The sequence below is a fragment of the Pavona decussata genome, unplaced genomic scaffold (assembly GCF_977016875.1).
Source record: "Pavona decussata unplaced genomic scaffold, jaPavDecu1.1 SCAFFOLD_198, whole genome shotgun sequence".
NCBI lineage: Eukaryota > Metazoa > Cnidaria > Anthozoa > Scleractinia > Agariciidae > Pavona > Pavona decussata.
Genome location: NW_028145606.1, coordinates 408,198 through 428,585, shown reverse-complemented (window position 1 = coordinate 428,585; position 20,388 = coordinate 408,198). Strand labels below are relative to the sequence as shown.

At 40.8% G+C, this 20,388-nt stretch overlaps 4 protein-coding genes, 2 long non-coding RNA genes and 1 pseudogene across 6 annotated transcripts in view; 6 read left to right on the top strand and 1 right to left on the bottom strand.

Annotated features, from left to right (window-relative positions):
• LOC146461409 (uncharacterized) overlaps positions 1 to 20,388 on the bottom strand; it is a 212,028-nt gene that overhangs the window by 31,285 nt on the left and 160,355 nt on the right. The window lies entirely within an intron of this gene.
• Positions 437 to 3,461, top strand: LOC146461426 (uncharacterized). Its single transcript, XM_085086808.1, has 2 exons — positions 437 to 863; positions 2,310 to 3,461. The coding sequence occupies exons 1-2, from the start codon at positions 471 to 473 to the stop codon at positions 2,817 to 2,819; spliced, it is 903 nt and encodes a 300-aa protein (XP_084942934.1). The 5' UTR covers positions 437 to 470; the 3' UTR covers positions 2,820 to 3,461.
• On the top strand, positions 3,822 to 5,711 carry LOC146461425 (uncharacterized). The gene has a single exon (XM_085086851.1). The coding sequence runs from the start codon at positions 4,063 to 4,065 to the stop codon at positions 5,275 to 5,277; it is 1,215 nt and encodes a 404-aa protein (XP_084942977.1). The 5' UTR covers positions 3,822 to 4,062; the 3' UTR covers positions 5,278 to 5,711.
• Positions 11,213 to 12,797, top strand: LOC146461424 (uncharacterized). Its single transcript, XR_014857387.1, has 2 exons — positions 11,213 to 11,578; positions 12,201 to 12,797. It is a non-coding gene; the product is annotated as an uncharacterized LOC146461424 (long non-coding RNA).
• On the top strand, positions 14,297 to 20,101 carry LOC146461422 (uncharacterized). Its single transcript, XR_014857393.1, has 2 exons — positions 14,297 to 14,826; positions 20,010 to 20,101. It is a non-coding gene; the product is annotated as an uncharacterized LOC146461422 (long non-coding RNA).
• On the top strand, positions 15,510 to 17,028 carry LOC146461423 (uncharacterized). The gene has a single exon (XM_085086853.1). It carries the CDS (start codon positions 15,583 to 15,585, stop codon positions 16,774 to 16,776), a length of 1,194 nt encoding a protein of 397 aa, XP_084942979.1. The 5' UTR covers positions 15,510 to 15,582; the 3' UTR covers positions 16,777 to 17,028.
• LOC146461421 (uncharacterized) lies at positions 17,720 to 20,101 on the top strand (annotated as a pseudogene).

Genomic DNA, 20,388 nt, shown 5'->3' with positions numbered 1-20,388 from the left:
AGCTACAGGCTGAACTAATGAAGAAAGACTGAAGCCAGAGAGAGGTAAGGTTGTCTCAACCTCTTTTAAACCATATCATAACTAATTTATCGTTTATATATGTATAAAAAATAACTACAAAGCAGGATTAACGAAATTTCGAGAAATCGAGCGCATGTACATGTTAAAGAGAATGCGAGCATGCCAGCAGTTGCAAAAATTTTGCGAGCACGAGCAAGCGAGCACCCGTATAATTTTTGCGAGCAATTCGAGCAAAGGCCAAATTTTGCGAGCACTTTTAAATTGAATGGGACCATTTGATACCACTTCTTTGTTTTGGGACACCAACATGGCCGCCGTGACGTCATGTGAAAACACTCTATACGAGGACCAATCACAAAACTTTAGGGAACAAAGTCCGATCTATCGTTTATTTCCGAGAAACCCGATTATAAGAAAAAAATAGACCAAGCCAGGTATACACTTCTAACATGGCCGAACCGATCGCCAAACGACGTCGTTCAGATGATACAAATGGTGAAGACCCTGATGGTGATCGTCGTTGTATCAATCTGGACATGACAAAGTATGGAGAATGGGTAAGAAAGCTCTCGAATGCGGAACTTGTGAATATATTTGATTTCGGAGTTAAAATCAAGGAATCCGTCATGTTGACTGTTGATGTCAGCCAAGACGTCCTGGCTTCACAAATAGAGCCAGTCAAGGAAAACGTAGCCAAGATTGAAACAGAGCTAAGCAATATATCAAGCGCGCTGGGATTAAAGCCAAACGTAAAAGGTTCAGCTGGTGAAAAACAAGTGATAAAGATCCTGCAAGAACGTTTCCCTAACTTCACTGTGTCTGACGTGTCGAAACAACCAAGACAGCTAGCTAGTCCAGGATATTCTTCGGTATATTAACTGTGCTGCCCAAAAACAGAAAATAAGAAAAGATGTGATTCAGAGGAAAGAATTTTCCAAATCAGGAACGCCATGGTGCTTTGATGGTAATGTGTGCCTCTGTGATTTGTTAGGGAACAAAGGCGAGCTGGGGTAACCAATCCCTGGGGAGTCCCCCACAAAACGCAGTCGTGCTCTTTCACTGAAGTCCCATGGCGAAACCATTGTGTTGATTTTGAGGACGTAAACAGATTTTACTGTTCAATTTAAAGCTTAATCAAATTCAGCACCGTGTAAAAGAGTAGATATTTCGAGCTGGTACTATTGCATTTGAGAGAAAAAGGAAATTTTTTTTGCGTTTTAGTAGGATCTATGTAGACAATGAAATTTTTTTCTAATATTAAAATGAAGCCAGATTGTCCCTGGAGGTCGTGTACAGTACTATCTACTCGTATTTCATTTAGATTGCTGCTACATTAGAGTTACAAGATGTTTGATAAAAAGGACAAAATAAGAAAGTACACTATGATTACAAGGTTGTATTGCAATATACCTGTAAAAAATCGATTTAAGGCCTTTTTTTAACTAGAAGACACGATTTCGATGTAATCGACAGTTGCTACCGAAATCGTTTTTGGAAAATTCTTAGAGATCGATACTTTCAAGCAGAATCTGGAATGGCTTGGTCATGTCACAAAGATACCTGAAAAATATGATACCCAAGCTTGCCTTTTGGTGGATGCTTCCTACTTGCTCGTATTAAAAAAAAAACGCAGACATCAACAAAGACCACCTAAAGGAGAACCAGAAGAGATGGAGTTTTCAGATGCATCACAAGAAGAGGCGATATGAGGGGTTAAATTTGCAGCCTTGCGCTTCAACAAGGGAGAAGGATGTTCACTGTCAGGATTTGATGTCAAGTAAGGAATTTTCATTATAACAAAGTTGATGTAGCAGCAACTGCCAATTTATTTACACAACTAAGCGTGCCATGACAGTCTATTTGCCTTGAGACTAGCTTTTGTAAGGTCAGAAAAGATAGAAATAAAGTCAGTATTGTAAATTCTTTAATTACAAAGCCTACGTTCCACTTATTTAAACTAAATTGGACTTAAATTACCGTTTTGACTGGAACCGGGACATTTACTCACTGTTAAACGTTGCTGGCTGACAAAACATCTTTTTTGAATCCGATTTGCTGGGAAAAAGGTAAATATTTGAAAACTCTCCTGGCTGGGAGTTAAGTCTTGTGCAAATTTCCTTGCTGGCTAAGAATCCTAGAGAGTGAAGCTTGCTGGAAGTGAGGATCGGCTTTGTTTTTCCCACGAAAGTTAATTATTGATCGGTTGCGACTGCGCTAATGTTAATTTGCTGCGTGGATGGATAAAAATCATTTTTAGAAAAAGAAGTCGTTGAGCACTCCTGCCAAGAAGTGGTGATATTCTAGTGGAAACCCCACGGCAGAGTAAGATCATGATTGAGGTGAAAAACCGAAGCGGGAACGTGCCTACTACAGACGTTGATCGATTTAAAGAAGACCTTGCAAGCTCTCCCGGTGTCAAAGTGGGCATCCTTTTCTCCATGAAGAGCGGAATCGCTAACAAAGCGTCGCGTGGAAAGTTTCAAGTGAAATTTGATACAAATCAATATCAGATTTATGTACCAAACGCGGGCAAGGAAGAACATCTTGTCGTTTGGACCGTACTGCTGGCCGACGAGTTGGCGCAAGCTGTGCATGGAGAGCTGAGAACCAACCAGGAACAGAAACTTCAACAACTCTTCGATGAGTTTAAAGAAAGCAAAGATCTTGAGAAAACCTGTCGTGACAACCTTCAAGCTCTTGAAAAGTCAACGGAATCTTTGAAGAATAAATTGGATTCCATTCTGAAAACGGTTGGCAACACTAGGAAGAGATTGGAAAACTTGCTTAATAACGGCTGACACGTGGGGACAGAGAAGGCATCTACCGTGAGTCAACAAGCAAGCAAAGTAGAACTCAGTGAAGACTCATACATGTATTAATAGGTAAAATGTTATAGCCTTAGAGATTGTGTTAAACAGTGACGTGACAGCTAAACCGATTGAATGTTTCATTTTAATAGCTTAGGAAATCGCGTACAACCTCTACACTTCTGAGATAGTATAGGAATAAACCGTACAGGATTTTGCACTCCTAATAAATAGAAATTACAATTAGAGTGAAGGGTGCTCTGTATGACGCAAAAATGAAAACAAAATGAGATTAAAGTAAACTATCTTGATGTCCCAAATCACGTGTTTTGTAATGGATATGTTGCTGAATCCTGGATGCCAAAGGACCAACTTAACTGAGCCCCTGTCGAGGGAACTTTTCATTCAAAGCCACACCTTTGCCGAGAAACCGGAAATCACGATCAATCTAGTCGCAACCCAGAAACTATCCATTGTTCCTTTTCTCAGAAACCGCGGGAGTTTACCCTTATTTTTGGCGAAAAATATGCAGGGAATAAATCTCGTATCCAGATCCCACTGCAGGTTTGTGACTGTGGGAGATCTGGGTACGAGATAAGCACGGAATTTGTCCCGAGAAAAAACAGTTTCCCGAGAAGGAAGCTTGGAAAGAGATGGGTGGGAGCCGACTAAAGGTTATTGCGTGACTTTCAAATCCTTTCAGTAAAAGCCGTGCGCGTTGAGTATTAACTTTTTAGTGTTTTCCCGGCACTGCTTTGTCGACAAATGTGTCCTGGCCTATGTTTTACGGCAGCAAAATACTCTTCCATCTTGAAGTTTTGGAAATAATGCAATGTCTTTCACCTTAAAGCGAATCAAATTGTGACAAAATCTAGTCATTTCACTTGGAAAATGTCACCTGGTATTTTTAGTTTGAGCATTTGTGTCACGTGATGCATTTGGGCCAATCACAGTTAGGAATAGAAATATTGACTTTCGCTAAATGCGTTCCAAATATGGTCATCAGTTCTGGGAATTGTGACAATAGATTTGTCATCTGAATGCATCACACAATCGACTGCCAATCACGAACGAATAAGACAAGAGCGGGATACGGAAGATTAATTACAGTGAATAAAATCGCTTTCAGTTTCTAAGAATGAGTCATTTCCGCGAACTAGCCGTTCCTTGAACTGCCTCCTATTATCGCGAGATCCAAAGAACAGTGAATGTTCGCCGAAGTTTAGCGCTCAAAATGGCATCAGACATCGAAGAGCCTTCTCCCAAGAAATCTCGGTCAGGAGAGATGGGTCCAAGTATACGCTACATCAAACTTGATATGGCCAACTACGACAGCTGGGTTCAAGATTACTCAGATAACGACCTCGTCAAAATATTTGAGCTGGGTCTGAAAGTCAAAGCATCTGCCAGTTTACGTTTAGACGTTAACCAGAAGATTGTGGAAGATGCCCTTGATTCCAAAATGAAACCAGTGCACGACAGTGTTGCACTAATTGAGAAGCAAGTTGAGGTGCAAGTTAAAAAAGTACAAGAGAACGTCGAAGAGGCGGTCAGCACCCATATGAGCAAGTTTACAAAGAACGTGGAGGGTTTGAAGCGAGAGGTTTCTGAACACATGAGTACAATCAAAGATGAGTTAACAGGCAGAGTTGATAAAGTAGCACAAAAGGTACAGCCTCTAGACATATTGAACAATACTATAACTACTTCAGCTGAATCTATAAAAACACAAGTACATAAGGAGGTCGAAGGTTCAGAAACTCGAGTGAAAGAGCAGTTGGGGGAGTGGAAACAAAAATTGGATTCCATATCCAGCTCTTTGGAGAAACCCAGCAACAAAGGTGCTCGCGCTGAAAGGAACGTGATAACAATCTTGAGAGATCATCTCCAACCCCTAAACTATACCTTCCTCGACACAGCCCGCGATCAGGGAAAAGGAGACATCGAAGCCCAAACTCCAAATGGCCACAAGATCATGATCGAGGTAAAGCAATGGGAAGCCGCCTTATCAAGAAGTGTAATTGAGAAATTCGAGAGAAGCCTCAAATCCTCCCCGGACTTTAACGGGGGTATCTTGCTGTCAATGACCAGTGGCATCGCCAGACGATCTCAAGAAGGGAGGTTTGAAATTGCTTTTGATCAAAGTCAAAAGCAATATCTAGTCTACGTACCAAACGCGTACGCTAACAACGAAGAGCACCTGATCGTGTGGAGCGTGGTAATGGCTGCCCAACTAGCGAAAATAGATGGACAATTGGGAGAGAGGAAGACCCAGGGTTTGGACGAGATCTACAAGAAATTTGCAGCAAACATGCAGCACAGCAAGGATTGCAAATCAAGTCTTGAAGCTCTAAAGAATTCTGTGAAAAACCTGGAAAACAGCATAGAGCCAATTCTCAAGACTGTTGATGAAACGAAGAATGCTATGTACAAACTGTTACATTCATAGGCCTTCTCGCTTTTATAGCAAGCGGGTCAATCATTCTCTCAGGCTAACGGAAATATTTCATCGTTCATTATAATTAAGTAGTCACTTGTTAGTCAGTCCACTTTGTGGAGCAACTTTTATGCCAGGCTAAACTCAAGAGTAGGATTTGATCTGATTGATGTATAATGAACAGTACTCGTTGTTAAATCAGGACGGACTCACAAGAACTGAGGTTCTAATCCCCTGACATGCAATTTAATGGTATTGTAGTCCTGTGTGGATCATGTTGATATACCGAAATTTACAATGTAACGCAAATATAAACTTGTTCTTTTATCTTTTTACTAATTCTGTTGATTGAAAGTAATTGTTTCCTTTAGTGCATGAATTTTACAAGAAAAAATGATTAGTGTAGTGCCTAGCAGACAAACAATAAACTGGTGTCTCAAAACAGAGCTGAGTAATTCTAAATGTTATCGCGATCCTGGGGGATCTTCTCATTGCGCTGAGACGTCAATATAAAGTCGTATTGCCGTCTCAAAATGGCGGCTCTCGGAAAAATTTCCTGGTATTCCAGGTGGGTTGCAGAGGTGTGTTTATAGTGGCTAGATCGTGTTTGGGCTTGATAATTGAAAAAACGTGTTGCCTAATGGTTGCCGTTCCTTAACAGCCTTAAAGCCTTTGCAGAGTTGTGATTTTGCGCCAAATGTTTGAACACGAAGGCAGCATGCACTCACCAGTTGGAGCGCGCTGGAACCCGAATTTTCCCAGAACAAGCATACGCAATGGTCTTCTTACCGTAGGTCGCAATAACTGTTTTTTCTCGCTTAATTTCTCCAAATCTAGCCGTACAACCTATGTTCAAATTTTTGCTGTTGACAGAAAATACTAAAACGGAAACGTGAACATTTTTTAAAGAAAATCTGTCAGAAATTTTTTTAGGAATTTTCAAATATGGCAAAATTTCCCAATTTTGTCATTTGCCAAATTTCTCCCTGACAAAAGTTCATGTTCTTCCCTGTAAATACTTATTTTTGCCCACTTTTCAAATTCTGAAATTTTGAAGTGGAGTCGTACGGCTAGATTTAGAGCCAGACAACTCTAAAAGGTGTAGTTTCCAGGCCCCCACTAAGACTCATTCTTTTGTATTTAACACTTTTTGAGCATTCCAAATTTAATTTCTGACTCAAAATTATCTCTATTGTATTTACTGTACTAGAAAAAATGTCTAAGAAAATTCCCGTTGGCGTTTTTCTTAAGTTTGATTTAAGGCCTTCTTTCACTCCAGAAAACTGTAGTAAGTCACCTTAAATGGGTTTGGCGCGCACAGATCAAAATTTTACTTCTGTGAATGAACATGCGACGTTGGATAGTGTTGTTTATTTCTTTTCATTTGAGTTTACAAAGCTTCTGACCCTGTTCAAGGACCACTTATAATATTTTTTTTTGTGATGAACATGTACCATGATACAGCAGATACAACTTTTTTCTTGAAGGTAAGCGAAAAAGAGTGATTATAAGTTCGATGAAGAGAAATTTTATACTTAAAAGACTTTCTTGAGTGTGAAAGCGGCCATGGTAAATAACAATGAGCTTAAATTCCAATAAATTATGGCATTTTCAAAGCAAAAGGATCTGTTTCTTTTCTGATGTCTCTTATCTCTAGAAAAAATTGCTCCAAGAGCGCTGCTGCGTTCTCTTTCATGGCTCAGGTTTGTCAATTTGACGTGATCTTCTTGTCGTAGCGCCGAACGGCAGACTCTGTAATTTCTACAGTATTCTTCGCCGCCTGGTTTCTTTTAAATTTCTAAATCTCCACGGCATATAAGCTAGGATAACAATGCTCTGTTTTTGGGTACTAGTATGGTTGCTCTTTTTATTCTTGCTTCTGGTTGTGGGGTTGTGAGGTTTATTCATCCATGTTTTCATGTTGTTGTTTTTGTCTCGGCGGTAACGAATTTTCAATAACATTTGCTGGTAAAATGACTGTTCAAACCTACTAGCTCGTCTATTTCATCAATGGTAGGTGCTTTATGGACTGTAAATTTTTGCATTTTCTTTGTTTTGGCGTAAAAATTAAAGCCAAAAATTCAAATAACCCGCCCCGAGAAAAAAATTTCGCGCACGGGTATTACCATGGCTACAATTGAACTGAAGTAAGAATTTATCTTTCAATCCGCGCACAATTTGTACTTTATCCGTTTACTCTCTCCAACAAAATGTCAGTATCGCGATAAAAAACTAAATTCGATTTTGAGACGGCAATACGACTTTATATTGACGGCTTGTTGCCGTTTCTCGACAATTTGTTAGCGCAACCTTTTCCCAGTCAAGATAATTGATGTCCAGGTGGCCAAAAAAGCTCTTCTGATCGTGCCCTTCCACTTTGTTCTGTGCATGATAGCTAGATGATCGTGAAGAGAGCTCTACTAAATCCCAGACGCCCTCCATAAAGTAGCGTAGGCTCTTAGATTTTGGTACTAAATGAAGACCCGTAGCCTCTCTCATACTTAGCGCTGGAGTCAACCCTTTTCGGAGTAGATTTAATTTTAAAACGGGTCCCAGGGGACTTTTGGAACGCCTACTGACTTCAACTAGGCCTTTACACAAATATCACGTAAATCGCTTAAATATCTTTCCGGAAATTCTTAAAAAAAAAAATGTCTAAATATCTCCAAAAAAATCCTCGAAATATCTCCTACTTTTGTTTTAAAAATACCGGTAAGCCGATTTTGAATCCTTATGCCAAAATTTTCCCCAGCGAGAGCTGAAAGGTATGTCAGACATTGTCTGCACTAGTATTATGGAAATAAAGCAACTTTCAAAACAACATGGATGCAAAGTTTAATGTTTTCTCACTAATGGGTTAAACAGTTGGTATGTCTATCATGTGTATGACGACTATGACTGAGTATTCTGTCACGAAAATAGCGAGGAAAAGCTGGAAAACAGCCCCAAAAAAGATATAAATCTTCCTAAATATCCCAAAATCTCCCAAAATATCTTAAAATTTTCTAAAATTTTCTAAATATCTCGGAAACTTCTAAATATCTTAAAAAATATCCGAAAAAAGGGCAATGACAATGAAATTGTCGTACGTCATGCCTTTTCGCGCGTAAAGCAGGAAACACACTTTAACTGGGACGCGGGAACTTGAAAGGGTTTACTCAAGGAATTAATACAGATAGACGCTCGCCACTCCTAGCTGTAAGTTCTTGGCCTACGACAACATAAATTTTAAAACACTGTACTTCAAAGCGTTCCCCACCCCATACAAAAAAAAATAGAAGATAACATAAGAATAGAAAAGAATCAAAAGGAAAAGGAAGTAAAGAAAAGAGACGGAAGGAAAGGACTCAAAAGGAAAATTGAAAAGGTTTATTTATGCTCGGTATTTCCATTTATACAAAATATAAATCTGCTTATATCAGTAAAGTAAGCAACATTCTTGAGAAAACCTATTGTGACAGTCTTACGACAAAGAAACCTTTGAAGAAAAGTTTGAATTCAGTTCTTCAATCTGTTGACGAAAAAACTGCAACGGTTACATAGCTCCATGGTATGGGCAGTATTACACTGCGAGCAGTCTCTCTTTTGCTCGAGAATCCACGAGGAAAAATACAAGATGTTCGAGGAGCGATTCGCCTTCCGGCGCCCGCGCTACTCGCGGCTCTGCCGCTCGCGCGCACGTCTCAGTCGCCCCTCGAATATCTTGCGTTCGAGCAAAACAGAGACCGCTCGCAGTCGACTCCTCGCAGTCTAGGCCAGAATGTGCGTATGCGTACAGTCATTTCACCCGGGCAGGTCTCCGGGGAGTGAAAGCATGGACAGCAATATCGTCTTAGCAGTAATATGGCTGTGCGCATGCGTGAGGTGTTGTACAAAACGCATTCTCGTCCCCAGAGCCCCAACGTTTTTTTTAAAATTGTTGAACTAGTGGTACCTACGATCCAAACGCTGACCAAAAGATCGTAGGCTCAGGGAACGAGGCTATACAAACCGCGGAGATGTGTAGCATACGAAAGCCGAGGAAGGACTTCCGACTTCCGACTTCCGACTTCTGACTTCTGACTTCCGACTTCCGACTTCCGACTTCCGACTTCCGACTTCGGACTTCTGACTTCCGACTTCCGACTTCCGACTCCCGACTTCCGACTTCCGACTTCTGACTTCCGACTTCAGACTTCCGACTTTTTTTTTTAATTTTTTAATTTTTTTAACTTTTTATTTATTTATTGTTTTGAAATAAACTCTAGTGAGCAGCACACAGCAACAGATCTTGTCAATTTCTTTATTATCTCCTACCGGTTTTGTCTGATAACACAGACTTCGTCAGGGAGTTAGAGCAAGGCAGTGAGGGAACATATTTTATACCTAATCATTGTAGTACAAATCACGTTCCAACAAGGGTGTGAACAGCGAAAAAACACCCAAAAAGCATTACGTGCAGGATATGACGGAAATCCTGCGTGACCCTGAAAATGCGCAATGTTTAATTTTGGGGCTAACTGATTTAACGTTAAATCTTAACGTTAAATCTTTAATGGAAAAAATTACCTCCAAAGACACGGGACCGCGATGGGTACAAAGATGGCAGTATCCTTTACCAATATTTTCATGGCAGAGATCGAAACAGAAAAAATTGGCCGTAGTGCTACAAAACCGCTTACATGGAAGAGATGCATCGATGATGTCTTCTCTCTATGGAACGTAAGCAAAAATGAAATCCAAACTTTTATAGAGCTAGCCAACAACAATCATGCGACCATAAAATTCACGGCTGAAATATCAGATATTGAAATCACTTTCCTTGACACCTGTAAATAGAAGGGCGGAAAATTAAAAAAAGAATCAAAACTTGACGTGCGCACGCACTTCAAACCGACAGAAACGTTCCAGTACACGCATTTTTCTTCCTGCCACCCTCCAGGCGTCAGGAAAGGCTTTATCAAAGGCGAAGCCTTAAGACTTCTCAGAACAAACTCTTCAAAAACAAAATTTGAAGAAAACATCACTCTATTCAAACAACAGAGACTACGCAACAAAGGTTACCCCGATAACCTTATAGATAAAACTCTCTCAGAAGTCAATTTCAGCGAAAGAATGTCGGAACTACATAACAAACAAAAAACGCGGAAAAACATTTTGCCGTTTGTTACGGAATATCGCCCATCCGTGCCTAACCTAAAAACCATTCATTATGAGTAAATTGCATTCGATAGAAAACCAGCCTCTGCTAAGAGAGATCTACAAAGAACCTCCCCTACTTTCGTACAGAAAAGGGAGATCTTTGAAAGACGTCCTCGTGAGAGCAAAACTTTAAAGGTCATGTACTTCTTATCTCGACCAATAGGAGTCGTGTTTGGCCTGTCTCCATTATTTTACCATCATTGCACTACAATGATTAGGTATAAAATATGTTCCCTCATTATCTTGTTCTAACTCCCTGACGACGTCTGTGTTATCAGACGAAACCGGTAGGAGATAATAAAGAAGTTGACAAGATCTGTTGCTGTGTGCTGCTCACTAGAGTTTATTTAAAAAAAAAATGTAAAAATTAAAAATTAAAAAATTAAAAAAAAAAGTCGGAAGTCAGAAGTCAGAAGTCGGAAGTCGGAAGACGGAAGTCGGAAGTCGGAACTCGGAAGTCGGAAGTCGGAAGTCGGAAGTCAGAAGTCCGAAGTCCGAAGTCGGAAGTCGGAAGTCGGAAGTCAGAAGTCAGAAGTCGGAAGTCTTTTCTTTAATTCAGGGACCAGCCATTCCTCTCCCGAAAAAATGTGGTTGTGCTTTAATCAAATAATTTCCTTTTAGTTTATCTATGCCGAGAGGTGATCCTAAACACTTGAATTATTTAAAGTTATATCTAGTGCTCTGTTTTCCCATGAAACAATTAATTTTAAGAAAGATGCATTTTATCAGTCAGCGACAAAGGCAGACTCGGACTAGAAAAAATATATATATTTCAGTGCATGAGAGACCTACGTTGGTAATCAATCGCGCTGATGTAAACCTAAGTGGAGTGTATTTTTCGGGCATGCGTGCGTTTTCAACCTATTTTGGCAACCAGACCTTCCTACTTAGCAATTTTTAACTCGATCGACCGACCCACTTTTATGAAAGAGAAGGCGATGCATGGAAAACGCAGCAGTTTATGAGGTTGGCTTTACTGTAAAGCTGCAACTGCTCAATTTAAGTAACGACGACTGTTTTACGTTGTTTACTCTGCAGGGCTATAAACAACTGGTATCAATTGGTGAAAACATCATCACTGAGTAAACCACAAAGGAGACAGCTACAGAAAGACGTAAAAGACAGATTTCAGGTGAGGTCCGTGTAGGAACTGTGGCCTCTAGAAAGCGCTCGGGATGGTGGGAAACATGAAACCTCGCCGATTAGTTAAGTTTACACTTCCGGCTAGAACAAGCCCCAAATACCAAATGTCAAATTCTCTTCTCTTGTCCCCATACTTTTCTCATAAAAGTACTGTGGAGAAGTTATTCAAATATCAAGAAAATTCATCTCATGACCTCAGGTGTTGAATAAGCATTGGAATTACAAGGAGAAATTCGATGCTGATCAATGTCAGTTAGGGCTTAAAGGGTTAAATTGAGTCAGCTGGTGTAACGAATGGTAAATGTTAAGCCTTGAGTAACCTATTGTGGTCTTAAAGGACGTAATCTTCAAAGCGTGACCATTCAAATTAATACTGCTAAGCAGTACTTTTCTGTGAAACGGTTGTGTTTTAAATTACAAAATTATTCTAACTTTGGAATCTAAAACCCGTAATTTTGACCGCTCAATTCAAAAGTATTAAGCAGTTCTTTCCGTGATGCGGTTCGTTTTTCAAACTTTCCAAGTGGAAAGTTTTAATCGGGGAGAAGTTGTCTAGCTGACTTTTAGCAAGTGCATACTGTGAATGACAAGTGTAATTTTGTTTGCTGTAGGAATGGTTGGCGGAGAGTGGTCATGCAACTCAGTTGAATGGTCTTGTACCACCACATTCCAGCAAGTCTTAAGACGGAGAAACCAGAACAAGGAGATACCAACAGGTATTGGAGTGAAGCAGCCCCACACCGCCACGGAGAGAAGACTGCTAGATCAGAAACGAACCCGCAGTGTTCATGGCGTACATCTGAACAAGCGCTACGGCAGATCACAGAACCATCGTATTTCACTTCACGTCTCAAGGATGCTCAGTTTCAGAAGGAAGATCTGTGACAGTTAGATGGTGACCTATGAAATGAAACTTTGGGGCAAGAGACCCGCGAACGAACGAGACAAGCTAAATGGGCATTTGTGGGAAAACCTATCGCTTCATGCTTTGGTGATTGCGGAAAACTGTAGCGTCTTGTACGAGGTTAATGGACATACGAGGAGCAATGCTTGTTTGTTCTTCGTTGACTTTTGTGACTATCTGCATCAACAAAGTGTGTGAGTATTAGGACCAATCACAAGGCAAACATCAAGTAAAGAATTGTAAAGTCGAATTTAAGAATAATACAATGCAATTGAAAAGTAAATTTACTTTGTGAAAGATGGAAGCTTCCATGTAGCATTCTTTTCTTTTTCCCCCGCTTTATATTTTCTGGGGCGTCAGTTTTCTTCGTTCCCAAAATCTGAGTGTCCTGGGCGGTTAAATCTGCACTTTGTTTATTACGCGGGATGCCCTGAGGGGGCATACCGTGTCTAAAAACGGGACGATTTCTTTTTCCTCGTAGCCACAAATCTGTATATTAATTTATTCATTAAACTCTCCCCTCTCCTTCTCGGGATGAATTGTTCTGATTGTCTTCAACAAAAGCAGGCCAATCAAAATCCATTCTTGTCGCTTATATTGCGAGGGAGGGGACCCACTCAGCCCTACCTGTGTGACGTCAAAGCATCATTTGATATATTTATCAAAAACGGATTAAATTTGTGGCGCGATATTGTTAACATGTTCTGGACTCAAGTTTGCCGGTTTCAAACGGAAATTTCACCATTTTGAAGCGGTGAATCGAAAGAATAACTTCTAAGAAGCACTCGACATCTAAAACGGTGGAAATTGGAGAGTTCCTGGCGAAGGAATCGTGCTTTCTTTGCCAGTCTTAGACCACGATTGCAGACAGAAAAGAGGTCATTGAGAAGCTTACGTTATCGCAATGGAATTCCCGCAATTTCCCTTGAAACCCTGAGTAGCGTAACACAAGGGAAACAACGTAACGCGATCTTCGTGACTCAAACTATTCCATTGGCAAGGATTGTTTTATAAATCTGCGAAACATGCAATTGGAATAAATGAATCAGCCCCAGCATCACGCGTAATGCCAGTATAGCAGGCATCTTGTCATAAATAAGTCGGCGCTCGACTTGTGCTAGCTTGAGTGGCAGGCGCTAAAAAGGAGAAGGGAGGAGAGGAATCGAGCGCGCGCGCGAGGGGAGGGAGGAGGGGAATCGGGTGCGCGCGCGAAGGGGCTACAGAGAGGAAGGGGCGTGGGGAATCGGGCGCGGGCACCCGATTGTCCACTTCCCTACCCGCCCTCTGCTTGTCAAATAGACCCAAACAAAGAATGTTTTACCAAGCGAAAGGAAACGGAAGTAGAATCTTGCTGCAGGTTAAAGGTACAAAAGTAAAGACAGACTTAATAAGATGCTAATTATGCATCGGAGCCAAAATGCTATTGTATATTTCTGTGAAACCTAATTTCTCAGAAATCATTCATGAGAGAGTAGAGAGTAATCTATGCGCCTTCTAACTTGGAGGAACCGATTGCCAAACGACGTCATTCGACAGTGAAGACCCTAACCGTCGTTGTATCGAGCTGGACATGAGAAAATGGTTTTGTTGATCATGTAAGCAAGTCCCGCTTGTTGAAAACGCAACTCAAGCAAGGTGCAAATAGAACCTTGCTGCAAGCTATATAAAGCGTTTTCATTCACGTGACTAATCTCGTACCCAGATCTCGACATTCCCGAACCGACGACTGAGATCGGGGTACGAGATTATCACGTGACTACCGGCCATATTGAAGAATTTATTTGCATAAAAATAGAAAATTTTAAAAACTGCAAAAGCCGTGAACGAAGATCCTGCTTGCTTGCACGTTGGATCTCACAGGAGATCTAATCAGCCAAACTTGAAAAATAGACGATGAGAAGTCCAAAGACTACTGCAAAGCTGGCACAACGTAATATATTTTAAAACAATATTTCGGCTGGCCAAACCAGCCTTCCTCAGGTTTAGATGTTACTAAATTATATAAATGAAATTACAATATTATATTATGGAGGATGTTGCAATACATGGGAGCGGCGGAAATGACGTTTACAAGGTGGTACCAAAGGATGAGGAAATAAGTAAAATAAAATAAAAAAATTACAATTCATCACGTCTATTCAAACCGTGGGGTTCCAAGGTCCCCGCTAAATCTATAAGAAAAGACTCTCTGGCTTTTCTGATTGAATCACGTGAGGAGTAGATAACTTCAAGTGGTATTAGTTGCATGTCAGTGTGGCAGTGGTTAGGTTGAGAAAGAAAATGTTCAGAAACAGTGGTTGGTTTGGATGTAATGTTAGTTTTGTCAACTGGGCGTCTATGTCCGTTGAATCTGTCTTTGAGACGTCGCTTAGTTTCACCTATGTATTGTAAATGGCAGCGGTTACATTGTACCATGTAGATTAAATTTTTGGTATTACAGGTTATGTGTGAAGTGATGTTACGGGTTTCGCCTGTGGAAGAAAATGTGTAATGTTTAAGACCGTTAGTAATGTAAGGACAAGTGGCGCAATTTTGTCCACAGCGGAAAGATCCCCGTGGTGAATTAGTGCTATTAGGAGCGGTGACAGTCACGTGATGAATTGTAATTTTTTATTTTATTTTACTTATTTCCTCATCCTTTGGTACCACCTTGTAAACGTCATTTCCGCCGCTCCCATGTATTGCAACATCCTCCATAATATAATATTGTAATTTCATTTATATAATTTAGTAACATCTAAACCTGAAGAAGGCTGGTTTGGCCAGCCGAAATATTGTTTTAAAATATATTACGTTGTGTCAGCTTTGCAGTAGTCTTTGGACTTCTCATCGTCTATAAAAATAGAGTTCGATTCCCAGAGGTTTAGTTTGGGACACCAACATGGCCGCCAATTCTTTGTTTTGGGACACCAACATGGCCGCCGTGACGTCATGTGAAAACACTCTATATAGGTCGATCGAGGACCAATCACAAAACTTAAGGGAACAAAGTCCGAACTATTGTTTATTTCCGAGAAACCCGATTTCCTCGAATTTGTTCGTGCTAGACATAAGAGAGAAATATACCAAGGCAGGCAAACACTTCTAACATGGCCGAACCGATCGCCAAACGACGTCGTTCAGATGATACGAATGGTGAAGACCCTGATGGTGATCGTCGTTGTATCGAGCTGGACATGACAAAGTATGGAGAATGGGTAAGAAAGCTCTCGGATGCGGAACTTGTCAATATATTTGAGATCGGACTTAAAATCAAAGAATCCACCATGTTGACTGTTGATGTCAGCCAAGACTTCTTGGGAAAAGCGCTCAGTTCACAAATGGAACCAGTCAAGGAAAACGTAGCGAGCATTGAAACTGAAGTGAAGAATCAGCTGCAGAAAATGCAAGAAAGCGTCAGTCGAGATGTTGGTAAGCAAGTGGATAAGATGTCTTCGGAGGTGCGGACCCTCAAAGATAATGTAAGAACGGACATTGGAAGCATCGAGACAGCGTTCGTAAAGAAAGTGAATGATGTTGTGAGCAAAGCGTCCGAGCTTAACACCTTAGATAGCAAAATAAAAGAGTCCGAGAAAAGGCTTAAGGAGCGGCTAGAAAAATCCGAGGAAAGGCTCACTGGTGATATCAAGTCTGCCATAACAGAGCTAAACGAAATATCAAGGTCGCTGGAAAGGCCGAAAGTAAAAGGTTCAGCTGCTGAAAAGCAAGTGATAAACATCCTGCAAGAACATTTCCCTAACTTCACTGTGTCTGACGTGTCGAAACAACCAAGAAGTGGAGATATTCTAGCAGAAACTCCCCGGCAGAGTAAGATCATGATTGAGGTGAAAAACCGAGCAAGCGCTAACGTGCCTACTACCGAAGTTGATCGATTTAAAGAAGACCTTGCAAGCTCTCCTGGTGTCAAAGTGGGCATCCTTTTCTCCATGAAGACTGGAATCGCTAACAAAGCGTCTCATGGAAAGTTTCAAGTGAAATTTGATACAAATCAATATCAGATTTATGTACCAAACGCGGGCAAGGAAGAACATCTTGTCGTTTGGAGCGTGCTGCTGGCCGACGAGTTGGCGCAGGCTGTGCATGGAGAGCTGAGAACCACCCAGGTGCAGGAACTTCAACAACTCTTCGATGAGTTTAAAGAAAGCAAAGATCTTGAGAAAACCTGTCGTGACAACCTTCAAGCTCTTGAAAAGTCAACGGAATCTTTGAAGAAAAATTTGGATTCTTTTATGAAAACTGTTGGCATCACAAGGAGGAAATTGGAAAACTTGCTTAAAGGCTGACACGTGAGGACAGTGAAGCCATCTACCGTGAGTCAACAAGCAAGCAAAGTAGAACTCAGTGAAGACTCATACATTTATCAATAGGTAAAATGTTATAGCCTTAGAGATTGTGTTAAACAGTGACAGCTAAACCGATTGAATGTTTCATTTTAATAGCTTAGCAAATCGCGTACAACCTCTACGCTTCTGAGATAGTATAAGAATAAACCGTACAGGATTTTGCACTCCTAATAAATAGAAATTACAATTAGAGTGAAGGGTGCTATGTATGACGCAAAAATGAAAACAAAATGAGATTGAAGTACTGACTATCTTGATGTCCCAAATCACGTGTTTTGTAATGGATCCTGGATGCCAAAGGACCAACTTAACGGAGCCCCTGTCGAGGGAACTTTTCATTCAAAGCCACACCTTTGCAGAGAAACCGGAAATCACGATCAATCTAGTCGCAGCCCAGAAATTATCTATTGTTTCTGTTCTCGGAAACTGCGGAAGTTTACCCTTATTTTTGGCGAAAATATACAGGGAATAAATCTCGTATCCAGATCCCATTGCAGGCTTGTGACTATGGGAGATCTGGGTACGAGATAAGCACAGAATTTGTCCCGAGAAACAAACAGTTTCCCGAGAAGGAAGCTCGGAAAGAGATGGGTGGGAGCCGACTAAAGGTTATTGCGTGACTTTCAAATCCTTTCAGTAAAAGCCGTGCGCGTTGAGTATTAACTTTTTAGTGTTTTTTCGGCACTGCTTTATTGACAAATGTGTCCTGGCCTATGTTTTACGGCAGCAAAATACTCTTCCGTCTTGAAGTTTTGGAAATAATGCAATGTCTTTCACCTTAAAGCGAATCAAATTGTAAAAAAATCTAGTCATTTCACTTTGAAAATGTCATCTGCTATTATTAGTTTGGGCATTTGTGTCACGTGATGTATTTGGGCCAATCACAGGTAGGAATAGAAATATTGACTTTCGTCTAGTGCGTTCCAAATATGGTCATCAGTTCTGGAAATTGTGACAATAGATTTTGCATCTGAATGCATCACACAATCGACTGCCAATCATGAACGAATAAGACAAAGAGCGGGATACGGAAGATTAATTACAGTGAATAAAATCGCTTTCAGTTTCTTAGAATGAGTCTTTTCCGCGAACTAGCCGTTCCTTGAACTGCCTCCTATTATCGCGAAATCCAAAGAACAGTGAACGTTCGCCGAAGTTTAGCGCTGAAAATGGCATCAGACAACGGAGAGCCTTCTCCCAAGAAATCTCGGTCAGGAGAGATGGGCCCAACTATACGCTATATCAAACTTAATATGGCCAACTATGACAGCTGGGTTCAAGATTACTCAGACAACGACCTCGTCAAAATATTTGAGCTTGGTCTGAAAGTCAAAGAATCTGCCAGTTTACGTTTAGAAGTTAACCAGAAGATTGTGGAAGATGCCCTTGATTCCAAAATGAAACCAGTGCACGACAGTGTTGCACGAATCGAGAAGCAAGTTGAGGAGCAAGTTAAAAAAGTACAAGAAAACGTCGAAGAGGCGGTCAGCACCCACATGGGCAACTTTACAAAGAACGTGGAGGGTTTGAAGCAAGAGGTTTCTCAACACATGATCACAATCAAAGATGAGTTAACACGCAGAGTTGACACAGTAGCACAAAAGGTACAGCCTCTAGACATTTTGAACAGTGCTATAACTACTTCAGCTGAATCGATAAAAACACAAGTACATCAGGAGGTCGAAGGTTCAGAAACTCGAGTAAAAGAGCAGTTGGGGGAGTGGAAACAAAAATTGGATTCCATATCCAACTCTTTGGAGAAACCCAGCAACAAAGGTGCTCGCGCTGAATGGAACGTAATAAAAATCCTGAGAGATCATCTCCAAAACTATACCTTCCTTGATACAGCTCGCCTTTCGGGAAAGGAGACATCGAAGCCCAAACTCCAAATGGCCACAAGATCATGATCGAGGTAAAGGCTGAGAAAGGCGCCGTATCAAAAGATATGATTGAGAAATTCGAAGGAAACCTCAAATACTCCCCAGACTTTAAAGGGGGCATCCTGCTGTCAATGACCAGTGGCATCGTAAGAAGATCTCGAGAAGGAAGGTTTGAAATTGCTTTTGATCGAGGTCAAAAGCAGTATAAAATCTACGTGCCAAACGCCTACGCGAACAACGAAGAGCACCTAATCGTGTGGAGCGTGGTAATGGCCGCCCAACTAGCACAAATAGATGGAGAACTGGGAGAGAGGAAGACCCAGGATTTAGACGAGATCTACAAGAAATTTGCGGCAAACATAGAGCACAGTCAGAAGTGCAAATCAAGTCTTGACGCTCTAAAGAGTTCTGTGAAAAACCTGGAAGACAGCATAGAGCTAATTCTCAAGACTGTAGATGAAACGAATAAGGCTATATACAAACTGCTGCACTCATAGACGTTCTCGCTTTTATAGCAAGCGATTCAATCATTCTCTCAGGCTACCGAAAATATTTAATCGTTCATTATAATTAAGTAGTCACTTGTTAGTCAGTTCACTTTGTGGAGCAAACGTTATGCCAGGTTGAACTTCATCATGATTGATGTATAATAAACGGTACTGACTCGTTGTTAAATCGGGGGGGGGGGGGGTACTTGGGTTCAGTTTTGCTGGGTATGTGCCGCTGGCCTCTCAGAGCCCCTGCCCCATTATAGTCTATTTTGTGGCCAGTTATAGACCCCATCTTAGTCACTTTTTGGGAAAATGTAATTTTCGCGATCCCAACTAAGTCATTTTCTATTTATGCATCTACTCTCAAGAACGGAATGTAATGCGAGGTCATTGTTACATTTAATAAACAACAACTTTCTGAACTTTTTAACCGAGACCATTTTGAATCCCTACTTAATAGAATTTTCTTACCCCAAAAATCCGAAAATGTGCGACCCCATTCTAGTAACTCTATTGAAAATGCAACCCCATTCTAGACAATCCAGTCGTGAAAATGCGACCCCATCCAGCGGCACATCCCCGTTAGCCTCTTATAAGGGAGTACCCCCCCCCCCCCCCCCCACGGGTGTTAAATCAGGACGGACTCGTAAGAGCTGATCCTCTAATCCTTTGATCTCCATGTAGTTTAATGGTATTGTAGTCCCGTGTGGGTCATGTTAATATAACGAAATTTACAATGTAAAGCATGCATAAACTTGTTTTTTTTTTTTTTCATCTTTTTTCTAAATCTGTTGATTGAAAGTAACTGTTTCCTTAAGTGCATGAATTTTTACAAGAAAAAATGATTAGTTTAGTCCCCAGCTGATAAACAATAAATTGGTGTCTCAAAACACAGTTGAGTAATTCTAAACGGTATGTCATTTACGTGTCTCGACAAGGACGGTGCCTACTAATACCGAAGTGTTTTTGTCCGGTTTATGACCGTGATGCGGGAAAAGCAGATCTTAGCAAGGGCTACTGGAATCCAAAAAGAAAATTTGGGGTAACCATACATTTTTCAGAGATAACTAAGCCATAATATCTCTAAAAAGCGCCAAAATATAAAGCAATGTATGGGATTTTTTCCTAAATTGACGCTTAATTATCTCTGAAAAATACATGGCTACCCCCAATTTTCTTAT

Bases quoted from the DNA above. Each gene is read 5' to 3' on its own strand.
- LOC146461423 (XM_085086853.1), top strand. From the start codon at position 15,583: ATGGCCGAACCGATCGCCAAACGACGTCGTTCAGATGATACGAATGGT.
- LOC146461426 (XM_085086808.1), top strand. From the start codon at position 471: ATGGCCGAACCGATCGCCAAACGACGTCGTTCAGATGATACAAATGGT. The intron at 864-2,309 runs CAGCTAGCTAGT...CTCCTGCCAAGA, and splicing joins ACGTGTCGAAACAACCAAGA to AGTGGTGATATTCTAGTGGA.
- LOC146461425 (XM_085086851.1), top strand. From the start codon at position 4,063: ATGGCATCAGACATCGAAGAGCCTTCTCCCAAGAAATCTCGGTCAGGA.